Source organism: Tenrec ecaudatus, chromosome 12 (genome assembly GCF_050624435.1).
Source record: "Tenrec ecaudatus isolate mTenEca1 chromosome 12, mTenEca1.hap1, whole genome shotgun sequence".
NCBI classification, from domain to species: Eukaryota; Metazoa; Chordata; class Mammalia; order Afrosoricida; family Tenrecidae; genus Tenrec; species Tenrec ecaudatus.
The window spans coordinates 41,075,102-41,096,756 of record NC_134541.1 but is presented as its reverse complement, the minus strand read 5'-3'; the positions used below and the strand labels follow the sequence as shown (position 1 = coordinate 41,096,756).

Sequence of the window (21,655 nt, the reverse complement as noted above, 5' to 3'; positions counted from 1 at the left end):
TTGAGAAGACTCTTGAGAAAGAGTCCAACATTTCCACGCAGATAAACAGCTCCAGGAGCTCCCTTACCTTTCTTGGCTTCCAGGCCAGGCCCCAGAGCCGCCGTGGTGGTTGGTCGAAGTTCAGAGCTGCTCTGAGGGGTCACGTTTGCTTTGGCAGCGTTGGCCTTTCCTTTCTTGTCATTCTTGGAAGTGTCATTGGGCACATCTGCGATGTCACTCTGCAAGAGAAACCATGAGCGTTCCCCCCACAGCTTGCACAGTCTGCACTCTGCTGGATCAAGATGCTTTCTGCCCTCCGATCCATCCTCTTCCTTTTCCTAGCCTGCTAGGTCAATAGATGTCTGCCTAGCATGTGCCAAGACAGCATGGCTTCCTGAGCTTCGAGGCACAGGAAGCAGCCAAGAGAAGATGACTACGCCCTGTGTGAGCAGGGCAGGCTTTCGTATGTGACAGCTACTGGGCACAGTGCTGCTCCTACTTGAAGCTGAGGGCTCTGGTAAAGGGAACATTTTAAAACCAAAAAGCACACTGGAGTTCAAGAAGGTTGGAGTGCAAAACTGAACACACACACACACACACACACACACACACACACACACACACTCCATGCTAGTTTCATTAGGTTACTGAATTGGGCTAGCTGGCATTTCAGTGTATCATCAGAGCATCTTATGTCTTAAAGTTTCCTGACAGTATCCAAGTTTCCCATGTTGCTTCCAATGGGGAAAGGGTCCCTAATGTGAGTCAAGTCATGGGCGATGATGTAGATCTTTCAGACTGTGGTCATATTTTGCTAAATCTTCTATAGTAGAGACTATTGAACGACTGGTTAAATTTATGATTTCAGTAAAAAAACACAAACCTTTAAAATATATCACATCATTTTTTTAAACTTTGATATTCTTTTATAATTACCATTTTACAATCAACCTCCTCAGCTTAGAAGTCCTTAATTAAAACATCGCTACTTACGGTTTCAATGCCCATAGCTCTCATTTGGTCTGCTCTCTTTTCCGTAATTGAAAGAAATTTCTTTGGATCTGACAATGCATCCACAATATCTGAAAGAAAAAAACAGCGAGCTTCTAATTCTCTGTTTTAATGAGAGCGTACAAAAACAAACAAAACAAACCAAAGCACGTTAGCTGTTCATGATCCTGGGCCCCTATTAAGATTTCTACTAAGTACCTTCTAGGGCATATCGTTATATGGTAGTTACCTAATCTGGTGTCAATTTGGGACTTGAGAGGATTAAGAGTGAAGGGGCGGAGTCAAGTCTGTCAATCTGATCATAGCCAATGAGGCCTCCTCTGTGCGGGCATGGCCTTCTACTGAGAATTCTGCGAATTGCTGGATTTCCTCATTGGAGACAGGAGAAACTCCCTGCTCACTCCCTTGGAGACTCTCTCAGGACTCACTCTTGGAGAGATGCTCTACTGACAAGCCACATGGACCTACCCTGATGCAGCCAGAACCCTGGACCTGGAGAAGCCGCGTGGAGACTCCTGCCAGCGCTGAGATGCTTGCAATGCCACTGGATCTATAAGACTTCCCACCTACTGGCCTGTGACCTTCCTGAATTCGGCATCATTGCATGTGTTTCTTGAGTCTGAAGAGGGCTTTATAGATCTATATTGGGCATATGAGCTAATATTGAACATAAGGACTTGATCTGGACTGGGCTGGGTTGTTTTCTCAATGGTCAACTGCTCTTGTACATAAAGCTCTTTCCTATGCACATGAGTGTCCATGAGTTTGCTCCTCTAGTCCACCCGGACTAACCTAATAGGGAAACATAGGTAGTAGCAGAAAGAATATCTAAGTACAGGCAAGTGTCAATGACCAGGTGATTCTTTTATCTTTGTCTTTAGTTTTTGTCCAAATAAAGCCAGTATGAGAAACTGAATGAATTATCAGGCATGCTCTGCCCTGTAGTTACTTGTATGGCTTTGAGCAATTGATCAATGTTCAGTTTTTCCATCTGAAAATTATGACTAGATCATTCACCCAACTCACCTGCCCTTTTCAGGGGAAGATCTACTCAGCTTACACCTTCTAATGTGCTCCCACATGGGAACCCTCTGCTCTAGGCTTCCCACTGGCACATGTCAATGAGGACCCCCAAGACTGGTTTGGTAGGAAACACATGATCCCCTTAAAATAAAATAATCTGGGGTCTTGAGAATACTTGGCATTTGTGAGGGTTAAATAAGTTTTTTCAGTATGGATAGTATGTAATATTGTGATCATTTCAAGCCAATTATTAAGCCAATCTAGTAAAACATTAAAGAATAAAGTAATTCATAATCCTTCCACCCTCCAAACGATTTTTATATTTGTATATATCTAATAGTTCCACATGAACAAATACTCATATGGCACATTAAAATTACATAATGTGTATTTTCATGTATTATTACCTTACATTGGCATCATTCTGAAAATGATTTTTAGCAGCTGGGTAATGTTCCATTGAATTTACATACCAAGCTATTCCCTACTAGTAGGTGGGTTCTCAATTTTTATATAGTAGTGACTTGCAAGGAACATCTTAGTCCAAAAACAAACCAAAACAATAAAACAAAATAAACCACTTCCTTCCTCTTTTTTAAAATGAAAAATAACAATTCAGTTACATAATAGAGCACAGCTCTTAATAATCTTCAAAACAGTCACTAAAGAATTATTAATGGGAGAAAAAAGTACTAAGAAGATGAAACAGATTAAAAGAGAAACACAGGTACACAAACGTTCACTGCAACATCCAATAATAGCTAAAAGGTACAAATAACCCAAATGCCCATCAACAGATGAATGGATAAATTGCAGTTTATACATATACCGGGATATTATCAAATCCTAAAGAAAAATGACATCCTATGAACTTTGAAAGCATTACTTTGTATGTATATATCATATGATTCCACGTATATGAAAAATCTTGAATAGGCAGATGCATAGAGACAGATGTTTACTAGTGTTTACCAGGGGCCAGGAGGGGTTATTACGTAAGGGGTAGTGTGGTGTAGCAACATTTCTTAGTATGGCTCTTCTACTCAAGTTTCTCCACCTGCCACCAAATGATTGGGTGGGGCTATGCAAACAGGATGTGCGTGGCACTAAGAGAGGGATTGGTCAGTTTTGTTACCAACCCCCTGGCTGTAAGAAGCTATACTTCGAGGCAGTGGTAGAGAAGAGAGAAATGCTGAAGACGTTGGAAGAGTACATTCAGAACTCTGTCTGAAGGAATGAAGACCTCAGAACCAGAAGTTCAGAGACATTGGCACCAAGACTCAGAGGGGCAGCGCTGCGCCTGTGGGGTACCCCCTCTTCATCTGGCCTCAGACGATGGAACTGGGGGATCGAGTGTCAAGCAGGCTGCCTTCCTGGCCCCCAGAGTCAAAGGCCACTTGGGACCATGAGACTGAGAGACTGAAGACAAGAGAGAGATTGATGTTATTCACGTGGCTGAGAGGCTGAGAACTGAAGAGAGAGACTTGGCTGCCGGCTGAGAAGACCAATGACTGTATCCTTACTGTTGGGTGAGTCTGACTTGTAGCAGACCATGAACTTGTCTAATGAACTCCCTTAACTGTGAATATTGTCTGGTGTTCTGTGCGGCCACTGCGATAGATTATCGAACCCAGTCTAGATGTAGAGGGGTGTGGGACAAATGGCTGGTGTCAGAACAGGGAAGAAAGACTGGTCCTAGAGGTATGCCTGACCCCTGCCTCAGGGCACCAGGGAAGCCAGAGAAAGTCAGATACGCCATCCTCCACGCTGCTTACTGCAGGCACTGGATTCAGGTTAGGGGAAGCAAACATATTTGAAAAGGGATCATGGCGATGGTTTACAGCATGCTGAATGTCACCTCACTGTATACTTAAACATAGTTAGAAATGGCAAATCATTTTAAATATATTTAAAACCGCAATAGGAAACAAAACAAACGCACCCATAAATGTGATTGACAATGGTGACTGAAAAACAAAAGAAAAAGGCAACTTCAGTTCTTAAGTGTCAATTCATTCAAAGCCACAGGGCTAAACTCTCAGGCAGGTGTTAACAGGGCTCAGGAGGCTCTACCAGCCCCCTGGACTTCCCAAGGTCTTATTACAGCTCCATCAGGCACAGGCTTCATCTAGAATCCTCATGGTATTCGTTCTGTTTACTGCAGCAATGGCTGGGGGTAGCCTCTAAAAGTTGATTCTACATCAATCTTTTTAATTAAAAAAATAATTTTATTGGGACTTCTTGTAACATTTCAAACATCAATTGTATCGAGCATATTTGTACATATTTACCATCTCATTTTCGAAAATCATTTACTCTCTATTTGAGCTTACTATCAGCTCCTCTTTTTCCCTTCCTCACCCCCTCCTACTCTTGTGACCCCTTGATAAATTATTATTGTTTTCATATCTTACACCAACTGCTATCTCCCTTTACCCATGGCTTCTGTTGTTCACCCTTTCACCCTCCAGGTGGGGGTGGGGGGAGGTGTGTGTGTTGCATTAATCATTGCCATTGGTTCCCTCTTGCACCCCTCCTCCCCACGCCTTCCCATATCTTCCTGGTATCGCTACTCCCATTTCTGTTCCTGAGGGGTTTATCTGATCTGGATTCTGTGTATCGTGAGCTTTATCTGTACCAGTGCACATGCTCCAGTCTGGCCAGAGCTGAAAGGCAGGACTGGGATCATGATAGTGGGGGGTGAGGAAGCCTCCAAGAACCAGAGGAGTAGTGTGTGTTTCTTTGGTGCTATACTGCGCCCTGGTTGACTCATCCCTTCCTTGTGACCCTTCTGTGAGTGGATATTCTATTGTCTACAGATGGATTCTGGTTATCTGCTCTGACCCCCCTCATTCTCTGCTCAAGGAACAAGGCAGCGACAAGCTCAAGGAACACAACACAGAATGACACGATGCCAGGCTGAGGCTTCATTTATTTTGGAAGCATATCATCGAGTCTCTTATTTGTTCATTCACTATCAGTAAAAAGAAATGCAAATGAAAAAGCTCATCAAAAGCGGCAGTGGGCGGGGAAAAGCAACACGGACACCTGTTTAATTGTCATGAGCCGCGGCAATTGTCTGTCACCGATCGCAGTGGTTCACGGGGTAACGGTGCACTGGGAACGCCACTGTTCACGGAGCCTTCCGCTACACACAGAACAGTGAAGGGAGCACGGGGATCTCCAGCTCACTGGGTTCAAGTAAGGAAAAAGGTGTCTTAGCACCTACTACATCGATTTTGTGTAGGAGCATGGAAGTAAGATAGAAAATGCTTTTTCTCTATTTATTGGCAGGGTGGGCTGTACATGCGTACATGCTCTCTTCCCTTTCTGTGCCGTAACAAAAAGACATGGAAAACATTAGCGTGAAGCTTCTCAATGAATTGTTAGTCAGCTCTTTCCTAAATATGGCTCTTTTTTTCATATCAATATTCAGTTTCTGATAGTTAAGCAAGACTTCAACTCTTTTCTTCCATCAAGGGGCAGTTCACATCTAGCCTGTGGAAAAGAGGACTCTTGATGAAGCGCATGGTGGCCATCTCTGCCCCAGTATTTGTGTGTCCTAGAAATTATTGTATTGTAGGCATAGGAAGGAGAACACTTAATCCCCTGCTTCTGCTGGCTGAAGCCAAGAAAGGACAACACGAGCTGGTAGGCGCTGGAGATGCACCTCCCATGCATCCACCACATGGTCTGTCAGAGGATGCTCAGGGGTTGCCATCATGCAGAATAGGTTTGAGTCAAGCTTTCAGAAGAAGGCAGACTAAAAAGAAAGGCCTGTAATTGATTTCTGAAAGTCAGCTAATGATAGGCTCACTTAACACAACAGTGTGATCCTGTTAGGCCTGAGGTTGCCATAAGTGGGGGGGCAATTCAAAGGCAGCTCAAAACAACAACTGGTTTAAGAGTGGAAGAGAGTCAAGGTGGTAAAACTGGGCTCTAAATCGCTCTGCGATGGGAGAGAACTGTGGGGCCGGGAGCTCAAGGCCTTTAAGAAGGGCGGGATAATTATAGGCAACTGTAGAAGTGTCATCGATAGAGATTCGTCAACACGGAACGCGGGCACAGAGGTGAGTGGATGCTTGTGTTGCTGTCCAAACCCGGCTTACACAACAGTGTTCATGTAAACCACCTGTCGGTGTGTCACACTGTGGTGGTGGGAATGTTGCTTCGATGTGGAGCTATGTCAACAGTATTTCAAATACTAGGAAGGTCACCCATAGGAGCTGGCTTTAGTGATCTTCCAGACTAAGATTAAGAAGACCCGGTAGCCAGTGAAAACCAGGGGAGCACTGGCTGACATAGTGTTCGGAAACAGGCCCCGCAGGTTTGAAGGCGCCATATATCCACACACAACTAGGGAAGAGCTGCCTTAACACGGAGTTCACATTACATTGTAGACGGTGGAAAGCTTGGGCTGATGTTGCATAACTCAACATTAGAAGAAAAGATGCGGACTTCCGGGAAGATGGTGACTGAGTAACATACCAGAGGGGCTTGGCAGAAATCAGCCCAGGCGAGTTACTAAGAGGACCGTTCCACACAGCCGGATCTCAGAAGGGGCATCATGAAGATAAGTAGGCACAGACCCACAAGGATTTGAGGGGCTGGGGCTTTTGGCTTACCACAGTGGAGGCCGGCTAGGGTTTGACCTTAGTCCTGCCACTGTCTCGGCTGGAGCCGGAATCATTTGGATCCAGCCAGCGGCTTTATCTCAACACAGCCATAGCTTGTTGCTGCCTGGCAGCAGGGATTAAGCCCTTGCAGCCCCATGGGCAGGGATCAGGGCTCAGCTATATTGTTACTTTTGTTTCCCTCTCTTCTTTCTATCCCCCCAGTCCCAGCGGGCTTAGTTTTAAATTATTTTTCCCTCCTCTTTGTCTCTTCCCTGTCCTCTCCCACACCACTGCCCACCTCCAGACCACCCCATTAGCCGAGGGCATGACAAGTTCCTGAGTGTAAAGCCATGGCTTTGAGTATATGCCACCTGAACTTAGAAACCGTCTCAAGACTATACGTGCCCCTTTGAACACTAACGACAGAGGAGCAGATGAGCGACGGGATGACGTCAGTGACAGTGGACATGAAGGAAATGCTACATGGATGCCGGAAGAGGCTGTGAAACTTGCTTTGGGACATAAAGTAGCAAAAGAAGAAATGCAGTCAGAGAGCTGAGCAGAAGATTTCCAAAGGCACCTCGAAAAGACAAAGTAGTATGATGAAATGTGAGGAGACCTGGAGTAAGGAAACAGAGAAGGAAGGTCGTTCGCTGCAGGGTTTTGCATAAGCAATTGGTCCTATGAGCCAGCTTCTTACTGAGCTTTTGATTGCTACTTTTCTCTTTTGCTCCAGGTGAGCAGAGGCCAACAGTTGTGTCTTCGATGGCTGCTCACAAGCTTTTCAGACCCAGGTGCTATTTATCAAACCAGGCTCTAGAATGTAAGCTTTATAGATTATGCTGTGCCAATAGATCCATATGTTCCAGGAGGCTATGGTTCTAAAGCAGTGGTTCTCAACCTTGCTAATGCTGACCCTTTAATATAGTTCCTCATGTTGTGGTGATCCCCCCCACCACCATAACATTATTTTCGTTGCTACTTCATTACTGTAATTTTGCTACTGTTATGAATCGGTGACCCCTGTGAAAGGGTCATTCGATCCCTAAAGGGTTGAGAGCCACTGGTCTAAACCTTCAAACCCAGTCAACCAGTTCTGTGAGGTGTCTCATTCTGTCTGAGAGGCATCCGTGACAATTTCACATTGGGCTCTATCATTTACATGAGCTTATGTACAGCACACTTAAACATGTAGGTAGGTATGTCTACACACACTCCTAGATTGTCTTTTAATTCCAATTTCCATGGACTTTTTGAAGTTCCTCATCTATCCCTCTGTGCACATAGATGCCCCTGTGACCCCGGTAACGGTTCTCACTGTGACTGCTGTTTAGTGGACTTACATATCTCATGCTGTTGCTAGGTGCTATGGGGCCAGTTTTGACTCAGTGATGCTGCAGTTGTCTGAGGGCTAATAATTTTGGTCATCTTCTCGCTTGCATGTCCTCTTTGGTGAAGTGTCTGCTCGTATTCCTTGCTCATTTAAAAGAATAGGGTTGTTTGTCTTTTTGTTGTTGGGATGTTGAACATTTCTATATATGTTAGAGATTAAAGTTTTTACTCAGAGGGCTCATTCTTAAAAAAGATTTTACCCACTCTATATATTTTCTTATAATTAAGTTTTTGACAAGTGCTTAAGTTTTGAATAGGTTCGTTATCTAATTTATCTTCTGTTGCTCATACGTTTGTCATTTTGTTTGATGATCTATTTTTAAAGAAAAATAAGTCCTATAGTTTTATAACTCCAATATCGTCCATGAATTTTAAAATTTTAGCTTTCACATTTAGGTCTTTCTGAGTTACTGTACATACTTGAGTATAAGCCGACCTGAATATCAGCCGAGGGGCCTAATTTTACCACAAAAACTGCATAAAAATGTGCTGAAAAACGGCGTATACATGAGTAGATACGGTAGTTTTTGTGTATGATGTAAGATGTGGATCATGTTTCCCTGCAAATGGATATCAAGTTTTTCTAGAACCATTTGCTTAAAAGACTGTTTCTTCCCCCACTGAATGGATTTTAACCCCTTGTGGAAAATTAGCTGCCCACAGATGGATTTACTTTTGAATCCTCAATCTGGTATTCCACCCCCCCCAACCCCCCTCTCCAATTCTTTGATCGTTACCTTATGTTTGGCTGGCTAAAGTGTGTCTCTTATAGACAACATGTTGATAGGTCATTTTTTTTATCCACTTAGCCTTTTGATTGGTGAGTTAATCCATTGAAGTTCAATGTGATTATCAACAGATTTTATGGGCCAGAATTTGCCCATGAGATGATCTAACACAATTTGGTCAACTCCATGATGGGATCTTCTGTGAAGCTGCCAAACTATTGTGGGGACACAGGGGAGGGTACCACTTGTTGCAACACTGGGCTCAGGCACAGGAAGGTGTGTGACGAGGGTGCGGGGCCATGCAGTGTTTCTTTCCGTTGTGCACAGGGTCACTGTGGGTCAGAACTGACTTGATGGCACCTCACAACACTGTCATCAACCACCTCCTTAATCTGGTCACAGCCTTGATACCATTGAAGGTTTCATTCAGGTTGTGGCCTACTTTCAGTAGCTACGGACACTGTGTGGAAGCTAGCTCGCTTCTTCCGCTGGATCTGGACCCTGCATCTGGTGTGCTGACCTCCTTACTTATTGCCTGCTGATGCTAGGAGCCCTCAGCAGCTTGCTGAACCTGGATTCATTCAGCCAACCCCAGATTCATTCAGTTTTGCTTCCACCAGCCTAAGGTCTTCCTGCTTCCTGTCTCATAGGCCCAAGCAGCTACATGGGTCAGGAGAGGCCTTCAGCTTACCATCCTACAGACCCATGGCCGTGAACCAGACTAGACTTACCCACTTCTGTGGGAGCCATTTCTTGACGTAACGTCTCTTCCAGGTCACATGCTCATAAAAGCATAGCTGGCTTTGTTTCTCCAGAGGACCTAGCCTAACACAACAGGTATGAATTTACCATTGTCATTTTCCTATACTCTTTGTGTGTGGTGTTAACAGTTTCTTGGTTCCTCTTCATGAAGGAAAATCCTGTTCCCAGTTTTATTTTTTGAAGCGCCCTTGCACTTTCTGTGCTGAGTTCATTGTGTATGTGGACTTTCTTTTCCTCTCCTTTGTTATTGTGGATTTTGAGTTTCTGTTTTCACTGATTTTACATTTTTTCTTCTTTATTTTGATGAGTGATTTCTGGTTGCCCTGACGTTTACAGTTACTATCCTCAATTTAAACCAGGCTCTTATAGCTTGAGATTGCCTTGACTTCCTTTCCGTGTAGAAGCTCTGTAACTACAACAATATTCCCCTTATGATTTGAGGTCATCATTGTTTACATCTTCATAGCCTTGTTTCCTTTCAGTCAATTTTTTAGCTTTATTTTATCTTTTAAAGCCTTAGCCTGACTTGTCTTTACCTCGGGTTGTTGCGTTTCTATCTAAAAGACTTCCCTTAACATTTATGGTAGGGTTGATCTGGAGGTTAAAGACTCCGCTAATTTCTGTTTATCAGGGAATGTCCCAATTCCGTCCTATTTCTGAAAGCCAGCTTTCCCGGCTGCATGATGCTTAGCTTGCAGCTCTTTTCTTTCAGGGTTCTGTGCAGCCCATCCCATTGTGTGCTTCTCTGCATAGTGTCTATAGAGAAAGCAGCTCTTAGTCCGACAGAGGACGCTTCTTAGGTGATATTTCGCTTTTCTGGAAAGTCTGATTCTGATATATCTTGGGAGTTCCTTGAGTTTCTTGGATGGACATTTTCTCATCCTCAAATGGCCACACTGCACTATGCCAGTGGGAAGGGGATCACTGCTGGATTGATCTCTGTTTTCCCACTGCCCTAACTGCATTTCAAAGTAAGTCATTAAAAATAAGCTGGCTTTGTGGAGTAGACACACAAGGGACTATTGCTCAGCAAGAGAGAGTGAGGAAGTCCTGACACATGCCACTGCTACCACATGGATTAACCCGGAAAACATGCCAACTGAGTAAATTGATCATAAATCTCACTATACTAAATATCTAGGATAGATAACTGCATAGAGATCAAAGTTTATTAGCAGTAGTTACCAGGGGCTAAGGAGATGAGGGGTCATTGTTTAGGAAGTATTGATTTTTGTTGAAAAGCGATATATACATTTGCAACAAATATCGGTGATGGTGGCACAACATGATTAATGTAATTGGTTTCAATAAATTGTATGAATGAAAAATACTGGTCTGGCAAATGCTGTTACACAACATTCAAAGGGGTCATAAAAATCCCACTCTATTTTAATTCCACTTTCCTATAAACTTGTAAAAAGCCCCCTCAAATATATTTTTACAACGATAAAGAGTAATGAAAACATAGCTCCCAGATGAAAAAGCTGATTTATTCCTCTATTAAAGTGATAATCCAGTCCTGCCATTTAACACTAAGGAAACCTTGACCTTCCTTCATCTCTTCAAGGTGACGGGCGTAGGTAGCACTTGTCCAAAGCAAAATCTATGATGATTACTTTTTAAGCACGGAGGAAATATTTGATAAAGTTTTAACTTAGGATTTTTCCATGTAATACATTCAATGGTTGAGCTTACCTCCGAAGCCATCAGGCACGTAGGTTTTCAGCACAATGTTGCAGAAAATGGTTGGCAGGGAGAGCGGCTTGTTGCCTTCATTTCTCAGGGAGATGTGCCTGTAGCCCGCCTGGAGGCCGTCCAGGGGCAGGAGCCTCTGGCCAATCAGCTTGTTGTTGTCATCGTACACAGCTATTCTCAACACAGCCAGGTCTGGCAGGATCACCTGCAAGCAAAGGACAGGGCTTTTTGTTGATTGAAAACAAGAGTCGACTGTGAAAGCACACACACCCAACCGTTTGCCAGCGTAATAACTAACGATTTACACAGCGAAGACGCTGGTCACAGGTGCAGCCGCATCATGTGCTGCTGCTTTCAAGCCTTTGGGGTGAAATTTCTCTTAAGGGTGAGACTTGTGGGTCACGGAGTAGTTCTGTGTTCAACATTGTGAGGAATTGCCACAGTGCTGTCCACGGTGACAGGCAATGGCATGGTCACTCTGCTAGCTGCAGAGGAGGGTTCCCGTTTCCACAACCTTCCCAACTCTTGCTTCTCTTTTTGATTGCCATGCTAATGGGGGCGAGGCGATAGCTCCTCGTGACTTTGGTTCACATCTTCCTAATAGTGATTGATATTGAACTTCTCTTCCTGTGCTTCTTGGTCACTTGACTGTCCTCTTTGGTGAACTGCTGAAGTCCTTTGTCCATGTTTTTGGTCAGTTATTTTGTCTGTGTTACTCTTACTAAGTACACAAACACACATAGATCAGTATAACATATTTATGTTATTAGGGTTTTTCTAATAGCACACATGTTATTGTACTATTATATAACATATTATTATAGTATATTATATATGATAAATAATAACATGTATGTCATTAGGCCTTTATCTGGCATAACGTTTCCAAAACATCACTTCCGATCTGGGGGTTGTCTTCTCCCTTCGTTGATAAACTCCTCTGGTGTACAAATTCACTGATTCTTAAAACACACTTCCCCCCAAATCACACTCCAGGATTCTGAACCATGTCCACGCCGTTGCTATTGCAGGGCGCTGAGGAGTCCACGCGGATGCAGAGCGATCCACATACCTGAGCACAACTGCCCGTAGGATTTTCTCGGCTACAATCTTTATGGAAGCCGATTGTGAGGCCATTCTCCCAAGGAGATGCTGGGTGGTTTTGAACCACCAGACTCTGGATTAGCAGGTGAGTGTCAAATCCAAGTGTTAACTATCGTGAGAAACCCATACTTCTCTCAAATAGTCTTTTATAGTGAAAATAAACCCCCAATCAATTTTCATGCTTACAATGCACTGTGTACGCCGCAGCATCCAAATCCATGAAAGGCAAGGAAACAAGTGCCCTCAAAAATTTTAGGTACCTGTAAGGGGATGTCCAGTGGTCTACAAATGGGCTTTGGGTCTCCACTCCACACTCCCCACCCTCATTCACAATGTTTGTAGGCTACTGGACATCCCCTTACAGAAGGGTCTCAGGGAGGAGACGAATCAGTTAGTAGCAACCATGAAACATACAACTTTCCTCTAGTTCCTAAATGTCCTCCCCTGCCTCCCCCACTATCATGATCCCAATTCTATCTTACAAATCTGGCTAGACCAGAGGATGTACACTGGTGCAGATAGGAACTGGAAACACAGGGAATCCAGGGTGGATGATCCCTTCAGGTCCAGTGGTGTGAGTGGTGATACTGGGACGGTGGGTTGGAAAGGGGGAACTGATTACAAGGATCTACAAATACCCTCCTCCCTGAGGGATGGACAACAGAAAGTGGGTAAAGGGAGACGTTAGACCGGACAAGATGTGACAAACTAATTTATAAATTATCAAGGGTTTATGAGGGAGGGAAGAGCGGGGAGGGAGGGGAAAAATGAGGAGCTGATGCCAGGGGCTTAAGTGGAGAGCAAATGTTTTGAGAATGATGAGGGCAATGAATGTACAAATGTGCTTTACCCAATTGATGTATGTATGGATTCTGATAAGAGTTGTATGAGCCCCTAATAAAATGATTAAAACAAACAGAAAAGATATGAAAACAGTAATAACTTATAATTCATCAAGGGGTCATGAGGATGGGAGGGGGGAGGGTGGGAAAAATAGGAGCTGATACTAAGGGCCCAAATCGAAAGCAAATGTTTAGAAAATGATGATGGCAGCATGCATACAAATATGCTGATACTGCTGATGTATGGAATGTTTTAAGAGCTGTAAGAGCCCCCAATAAAATGATTTAAAATAAATTAAAACATTTAGATATCATGAATGATAAAGTTACTGGTGTAATCCTTATCATTTCTTCCCATCCTGACCGAGGCAAAGAAACTGACAATCTGGAAAAGTGAGCAACTTTCTTAATCTTATAGATGGTCAGTGATGGAGCTAGGTCTCGGAATCAGGTCTCTGACTAATCTTGGGATCTGTTTCCTCCTAGATGCCCTGTGTCTGTGATCGAGTTCCAGCTTCATAGACAAAAGACAACCTAGATGTAAATCTGGAGTCTCCTTGCTTCTTACATTCCTCAGTTTTGAACATATTTTGAGATAAAAAATACATTAAGATGGGGCACCGAGAAACAATAACACATTGTGCCCCTAACACACCTACTCTTGCCATCCACAAAATGAACAAACGGACAAAGCGTCTAAGGCCAAATGGCAGTAAAGATAAAACGCATCATGATGAGAGCAAATGCTCTGTAGTCAGGAGTGCCTTTCTGCTCACTGAGAGCAAGCCGTGTCCAGTTGGTTGATTTGAGTACAAATCTAACGCTCGGCCAGTGGATACGCTGTCTACTTACACCTGGACATTTCAGTTTAATTCCACCTTCATGCACATGAAGAGGAGACATCAAGTTAAAAGTCGGCCACATTCACTAAATCCACTTTATCGTGCAGCGGAGGGCTTTGCTACTCTCGTGAGATTTGTGTGAAGAACGACAGTCATAATATGAACACAACACAGGTAAAAGCCCTTGATAGCAACGAAAGGCAACCGTGGATGACCCGGGATTGGCACCATGGTCCTGAGGCAGCATCAAGAGAGAAAACAAGTTTGCTACTTCAGGCCTTCTTTATTTATTAAAACAAGAACGCCTGCCTTCTGCATTTCTCTGAGTGTGTGATGCTGAAGAACACCAGCCATCCCAGAAAAAGTTTAATTCACCTATCATGCATTATAAAACTTAGGGAATAAAAATGTATCAATCAGGGTTATACATGCCATCTGCATTGTAGTCTGATAGTATACAGAGGGCTCTCTGGGAAATTATATCAACATCATTGGTAACCTTACATTTTACAATGGCCGGTGTCACCAAACCTACATTGGTCTTCCAAAGCCTGCTTTCTGGAAGCCAGCTACTCAATTTGGAAGTAGATAACCCCTATGTTGTTAAAACTGGAATCTGACTATGACATGTGAACGGGGCAGAATCACCTACCTTCCGGAAGACAAATGATTCTTCATTGTAAACTGGATTGAGACCATTGTTCATCACCATTCGAGTTCGGAATTCCTTACGGATGGTGTCGGTGGGCAACCCATACATGTCCACTTCTACATAGGTGCCTATTTTCTTATCTGATAAGAACTGACCCGATATGACCTGCAGTTACACAGAGTTAGGATGTTAACCCAGTCTGTAATAATCAGTGACAAATAATAACAATAAAGATGTAGGTCATCTTTACTTCTGGAAGTTTTACTTGTCTATTGAAATAATGCACACATGATTTTTAAATCAACCAGTATTTGACAACGACTGTGTGTAAAACAAAACAGAAAACAACTGTTCTGGGCAGAGATTCCACTACTAAGGATGTATAGAAAATGGAAAAAGTCCATTAATTACATGAAACAAGGAAATAGTGTCCACAGCATTTTTATTCACTTCGAAATAAAGCGACTGATTTAATTATACTCTAAAGCTCTCAGTGCTAAAGTTCTGTTGGGCTGTGTTTATTACTCCTGGGAGGCCTGGTGGTGTAGTGGTTATGCGTTGGGCTGCTAACCACAAGGTCAGCAGTTTGAAACCACCAGCCACTTCTCAGGAGAAAGGTAAGGCTTTCTACTCCCTTAAAGTTAGAGTCTTAGAAACCCAAAGGGGCAGTTCTACTCTGTCCTACAGGGTCACTATATTTTTATTACTAGATTTGCTTTCAGAGTACTGAGAAGACTCACAAGAAACAAGCAATTCTGGAATTTGCCTGTTATGCCTTCTTCATAGCCACACCAGCCAGCGAAGGTAATGTTATCTTATGTATTATTAATGAGAAAAAATAAAATCTATTTAAGAAGGTTGTGGAGAGTCCGTTTTGCTTTTAGTTGTAAAATTCCTATAGCCATCAAGCTAAAGTGTGTCACATGATCTAAAACTCAGTAATTGAAAAGCATCTTTGCTGAGGTGTAGTTCACATTCAGCATATTTTGTAGGTGCACAATTTATGAGTTTTAACACAGAGCACACCTGTGAACCCTTCACCACAATGAAGGTAGCACACATTTCCAGCGCCCCAGAAGCCTGTGTCCTTCCGCACTACTCACATAGAGCAGTTGCTCTGTCACCACACTTTATTTTGCATTTCCTGGGATTTTATATTTATATACTACCTGGGGTAGACACCTGGAAATCTTTGATTTTGTATCTTTCATTCAAACTAGTTCATAATTTTACTGGTTAAAAAAAGTATGCTATATAGAAAATAACGGGGAGCGAACTTAAGTAAAAGTTAAGAGAGACATTTGGACTTGTAACCTGTAATAATAAACCTTACTATTAAGTGTGATTTTAACGGATTTCCCAGCGCCCTTTTCTTTTGCCACCTCTATAGCGCTCTGGGAAGAGGACTTGTGAAGCTCCGCTAGTCCACGTGCAATGCCATTTCCATAGTACACTGCAGAAAGGGCGGCAGTGCCATCATCGGCACAGGGACCTCACCTGCACGGAGCAAGTGGCTGCAATCACCCCATCAACGGGCGTTTCGGAGAAGGGATCAAACGTGCGATCTGGTCGCCTCATGAAGTCTGGTTTGAGAAGGTACCTGGTGAGGCAAATGTACAGGAAGAGCTTTTTTCAGTAACCGCGTTCATGAACTTGTCCTTCTTTGAGACACTGAGTATTTCTTCTCCCCCTTAAGCGCTAGGATTTTGGGATTGGAAGTTCAAAGCACTGAACTAAGGGTTTCTACAGATAGCAAGAAAAAGACCACCCTACGACACGGACAGATATTCTAAAACAGGTTCTTTAGAAATTCTAAAGGAAATCAGCCCTCCCCCCTCCCCCTGGCCCAGTTGATGGGTTTGAATAGCAAAGAACCAAATTTAGAGAATTAAATCTCTGTTCTTAGAAGTATACACTTTGATCAATTCTAAACTCACGAGCTCTTGAAATACAACAAAAAAGTTAGGATATTTTCCTTAAATAAAAGTTGAATGTCACACTTGCTGGTTTTGACCCAAACCATTCAGTGTCAGGGTGAAAAAGCAGCCTGCGGTCGACACAGACGACTGGCGCACAGAGCCCCTGACGGAGCGCAGCGGATATTCTGATCAAGTCCCTGCTGATGTGAGGTGCGACTGAGGATGTTCCGACTCATGGAACCTTGTGTTGAACTTGGCCCTTTGACATCTTCGCAGCCACTGCTGTAGTTCAGTATTCCATTCCCGCCTCGGCGCAATTCATCTGGATGAGCGACTTCCTCTTTGTCGCTGAGCCTCCACTTTACCAGGCAGGATGGTCTTCTGTACTTGGTCCCGACATTTGGGTAAATGGCCGAAGGACATCTGGCTGTACCTCTGTGAAGAAAGATGGTTCTTCTGTTTTTGTTAGGTGCCATCAAGGCAGGTGAGGCCCGCATCGACCCTATGCAACGTGGTATCCCCCGATTGCCCCGATGCTTAAGCCATTGTCGGGCCAGTGTTAATCCATCCTGTGGAAGGGCTTCCTTGTTTTCGTTGCCCCCTACGTTACCAAGTATGTAAGACGGAGTCCTGCCAGCCTTGCCTTAGTCACGGTGCTTCCGATGCTTTGCCAGCACCATGACTCGAACACATCACATCTACTTTGGTCTTCCTTGTTCAATACCCCGCTCCTCCGGCATCCATGGTGGAGTCAATATGTTCCGCTAGCACCATGATTCAAACATGTTAGTTCTGTTGTTTTTCTTCGGATTCCTTCGTCATCTAACTTCCTCATGCATGGGTGGTGATTAAAAATACTACCACTGGGGGGTCAGGCCTCATGGTGACATCTTTGCTTTTGAATACTTCTTCAAAGGGAACTTCGTAGCACAGTTGCCTCCTGCAATAATGTGTCGGTGACCTACTAGTTCCTTGCGCATGGATTATGGATCCAAGGAAATGAAACACTGAGACAATGTCACTATTTTCCCCATCAGGATGTTGCTAATTGGTTCCATTGTGGGGTGTTTATTTTTTGGTTTTGAAGTATAATCTATTCAGAAGACCGAGTCTTTGATCTTCATCAGTCAATGCTTCAGGTCCTCCTCACTTTCAGTGAGGGGCTACAGAGTGCAGGTTGTTACTGCACCTGTCTCTGTTCCTGACGTCAAATTCTTTTCTCCTTTTTAAATTAAATCATTTTCTTGAGGGCTCGTACAGCTCTTATCACAATCCACCCATCCATCCATCCACCGTGTCAGCACATTTGTACAGATGTCGCCATCATCATTTTCAAAGCATTTTATTTGTAACCCTTGATAATTTGTAAATTATTATTATTTTCATATCTTACGTCATCCACTGTCTCCCTTCACCCACTTTTCTGTTGTTCATCCCCCTGGGGGGTAGTGGTTATATGTCGATCATTGTGATCGATTCTCCCTTTCTCCCCCCATCTACCCCTTACCCTCCTGTTATCTCTATTCTCTTTACTAGTCCTGAGAGGTTTATCTGTTCTGGATTCTCTGTGTTGCATGCTCTTATCTGTAGCAGTGCACATGTTCTGGTCTAGTCAGATTTGTAAGGTAGAATTGAGATCATGATAGTGGGGTGGGGGAAGAAGCATTAAAGAACTAGAGGAAAGTTGTATGTTTCATTGGTGCCACCCTGCACCCTGACTGGCTCGTCTCTTCCCTGTGACCCTTCTGTAAGGGCGTGTCCAATTGTCAACAGATGGGCTTTGGGTTTCCACTTCCCACCTCCCCTCATTCACACTGATAGGATTTTTTGTTCTGAGTCGTTGATGCCAGATAGCTGATCCCATCGACACCTCATGGTCACACAGGCTGGTGTATATTCTTCTTCTTATAGTCCAATGTGTGAATTATTTGCTCAATACAGATTATATAAGGTGACGGGATACAACCCTAATACCCACCTTTCCTAATTTTAAATCTCACGGTATTTTCTTTTTACGCTCCAATGACTGCTCTTGGTCTTTGTAGAGGTTCCACATGACCACAGTTCAGGGTTCTGGAATTCCTAATTATGATAGTCATGGGGTTTTTTGTTTTTGTTTTTTTAAATCACTTTATTGGGGGGAATAGTTAGGTTTTCTGTCAACTTGGTTGGCCCAGGGTTCTCAATGGTTTGGCAACGATGGTCTCATCACAGCCCTGATGATGTGATCGAATACTACGTAACGAACTCCGTAATGGGATCTGCTTGAGCAGGCCATCAGACGTACGCTCATTAGGGAGGAATGCAAGCCCCTTGCTCAGGTCACAGCCCTGATGGAATAGAAAGGAAGCTTCCTCGGGGCTGAGGGCTACCTTCTATATAAGTGGATGCTGTGAAAAAGCTTGCTTGCTTATTTTTGTCTCGTTCCGCATCTGGCTCTTCAACCGCTTGTTCTTTGGACCTGAACCAACAGCCTGCCATGCTGCCTGCTGATGCCAGGAGCCAACCTCGTCCTGCCATCTGGCCTGCTGACCTTGGGTTCATTTGTGTCTCCATTCACAAGTCTGGCCTGCTGACCTTGGATTCATTGTATCTCCATTCACAAGTCTGGCCTGCTGACCTTGGATGTCTCTGCCACTGCAGCCCTATGGGGACTCAGATAGGACTTGCCTGCTTTTAGAACTGTGTGAGACATTTTCACATTTTATTTATAGAAATACATTATGTAAGCCATCACTGGTTTTGCTTCTCTAGAGAACCCTGCCTAACACAGAGATGTTATCCCTAATTTGTTACAATCTGCACAGTCCAATGCTGTTGCACAGCTGGGAAAACATAGGTGAGCATCTTTCTGGCATTCTCTGCTTTCAGTCAAGGTTCACCGGACACAAGCAATGATTCCCTCCAGTCCGCATCCTCTTCTAAATCCAGCTTAAATTTCTGGAAGTTTCCTGTCGATGTACTGCTACAACTCTTTTTTGATTCTTCAGTAAGATTTTAGTAGTGTGTGATATTAATGAAAATGTTCAATATTTTCTCTTTCTAATGAATTGTATTTCTTTGGAACAGGCAGGTTAGTTAGCTAGGTAGCTCTTTCCCAAAATTTTTTGGCATAGTTGGATAACCACTTTCAGCATGGCATCTACTTGGTGGAACATCTCAATTGTTATGCTGTTAATTCGTGGGGCCTTGTTTTCCCCAGTGCCTTCAGTGCGGCGTGGACGTCTTCCTCTGCACCGTGGGATCTGGACCACAAGCTGACAAAGCACGTTCAGCACCATCACAGCATGAAACTTCCATGGGCAGATGGGCAGTGACTGCCCTTGTGTTGCCCTGACCAGGAAGTGAACCCTTGGTCTCTTGAATGGAAGGTGTAAGAACTCTACCATGGAACCATCAATACCTAATGCCTTCTAAAAGACAAAATAAAACCGTTGGAGGCTTTCTTTTTTTTTTTTTTCCGTTGGAGGATTTCTGACACACTTATTAGACCCTTTCATTTCTAACTCCTTTACCCAGCAGCGCATCCAGCAGAAGAGTGTGGCTGGGAACTCCAGCTGTGTGGATGGAGACATGGGGACCCGGGTGGGGCGTACAGGCAGAGCACACTGGCAGAGGTGGAGCGTGCTCACTCTGAAGAGCTCTTCCTAACCACGCCCCCTAAAAATTGATTCTTCACAGGCTGATTTTTGTTTGTTTGTTTTTGTGGTGAAAATTGCATATCCTACGAGGGGAAACAAATGAAGCACTGTGGGACGGATGGAAATCCATTGCATTGGTACTGCGGTGCTGCTTGGCTGTGGTGAGAGAGACTGTTCCCCTGTAGGGGGGCCTGGGGACAGTTGCACAAGGGAAAATGGCCACAGAAGTTCCCCCGCCCCCACCCATCTCTATAGAATTCTAACTCTCAATTTTCAGATAACCTTCCTGAATCTCAGGGAAATTAATATTTCCGAATTCTTTGGCTCTTCCCACTCCTCTGTCAGTGGACTATACTGCAGAGGCCTGCACGTTGCTGTGAGGCTGGAAGTGATGCCACCAGAAGGGTCATCCATGGTGGACAAATCTCACTGAGCTTCCATCTCAAGAAGACAGCCTAGGCGGAAAGGCCCGCTGATCTTCATCCAAGTATTAGCCAATGCAAACCATATGGACCAGAACACTGTCCAGCTCGCTTGCTTTGGTCAAGTGATCATGAGGGATCCATTACTAGAGAAGACATTATTCCTGGTGAGTTAGAGGGCGGGAGAGGAAGACACGGATTAGTAGAAAAGTGGTCTCAAGCTGACCAAGCTGAAACAAAGGCCACACATACTGGTCATGGGGGGAGGAGGACACAGGACAAGGCAGCGCTCAATTCTGTCGCACGTGGGGGTTCCTATAAGCTGGGAGCCATGTCAACAGCCGCTCCCAGAGACATCAGTCACTCAGTACCTGCTTCAGTGTCTAGAGTGGTTTAGAAGTAAGCGAGAATAAGAGAGCCAAGTTTAATTCCTGCCAAATTAAATGCATCTTGACCTCTCAATTTTATTATATGTTCGGTTAATGTCATTCTTTAATTGTGCTAGGTAAAATAGACATATTTTGGTGTCTTTGGCTCTCGCTAATATCCAATAGATCAAGGACTATTATCTCTTCCAGATATAAAAGCGTCCACTGTTGAATTTAAAGTGACAGAATAAAACTCTAATGTACAACAGATTGCTTAACTTATGGTTAAAAAAAACCCCAAACCCAAAAAGTGTTGTTCAGTAAAACTGGGGTGGTGAAGAATATATTTGCAAATACAATCTACCTGGGGATTCCATTTGCTTCTACTCCCTCAAAAACCAGGTTAGATTCAGCAGCCACTAATTAAAGCGGACATGCTTTCATCCTAGCGGTAGTACGGAGCTCTCAACAAGGTGACAACAGTTTAAATTCATTACGCACCCGCATGATCCGTTATACTCGAATTTTCCCTGATTCAACTGCATCGCCAAATCTGTCAAGAGACAAAAATAATTCAGTACTTCATCTCCCTGGACAAAGAAGACCCTGATGGAGCCATTTTAAACCACAGAAATCAGAGACTGGCTCCCATCCTCTGT

At 43.8% G+C, this 21,655-nt stretch overlaps 1 protein-coding gene across 1 annotated transcript in view; it reads right to left on the bottom strand.

Moving 5' to 3' along the window:
* Positions 1-21,655, bottom strand: part of PLCB4 (phospholipase C beta 4) — a 378,558-nt gene that overhangs the window by 37,275 nt on the left and 319,628 nt on the right. Inside the window, exons 24-29 of the mRNA XM_075527830.1 lie at positions 21,498-21,549; positions 16,144-16,246; positions 14,647-14,811; positions 11,207-11,411; positions 973-1,061; positions 68-218 (exon numbers count right to left, since the gene is read on the bottom strand). Of these exons, the coding sequence (XP_075383945.1) occupies positions 68-218; positions 973-1,061; positions 11,207-11,411; positions 14,647-14,811; positions 16,144-16,246; positions 21,498-21,549 (765 nt within the window). The remainder of the gene's footprint in view (positions 1-67; positions 219-972; positions 1,062-11,206; positions 11,412-14,646; positions 14,812-16,143; positions 16,247-21,497; positions 21,550-21,655) is intronic.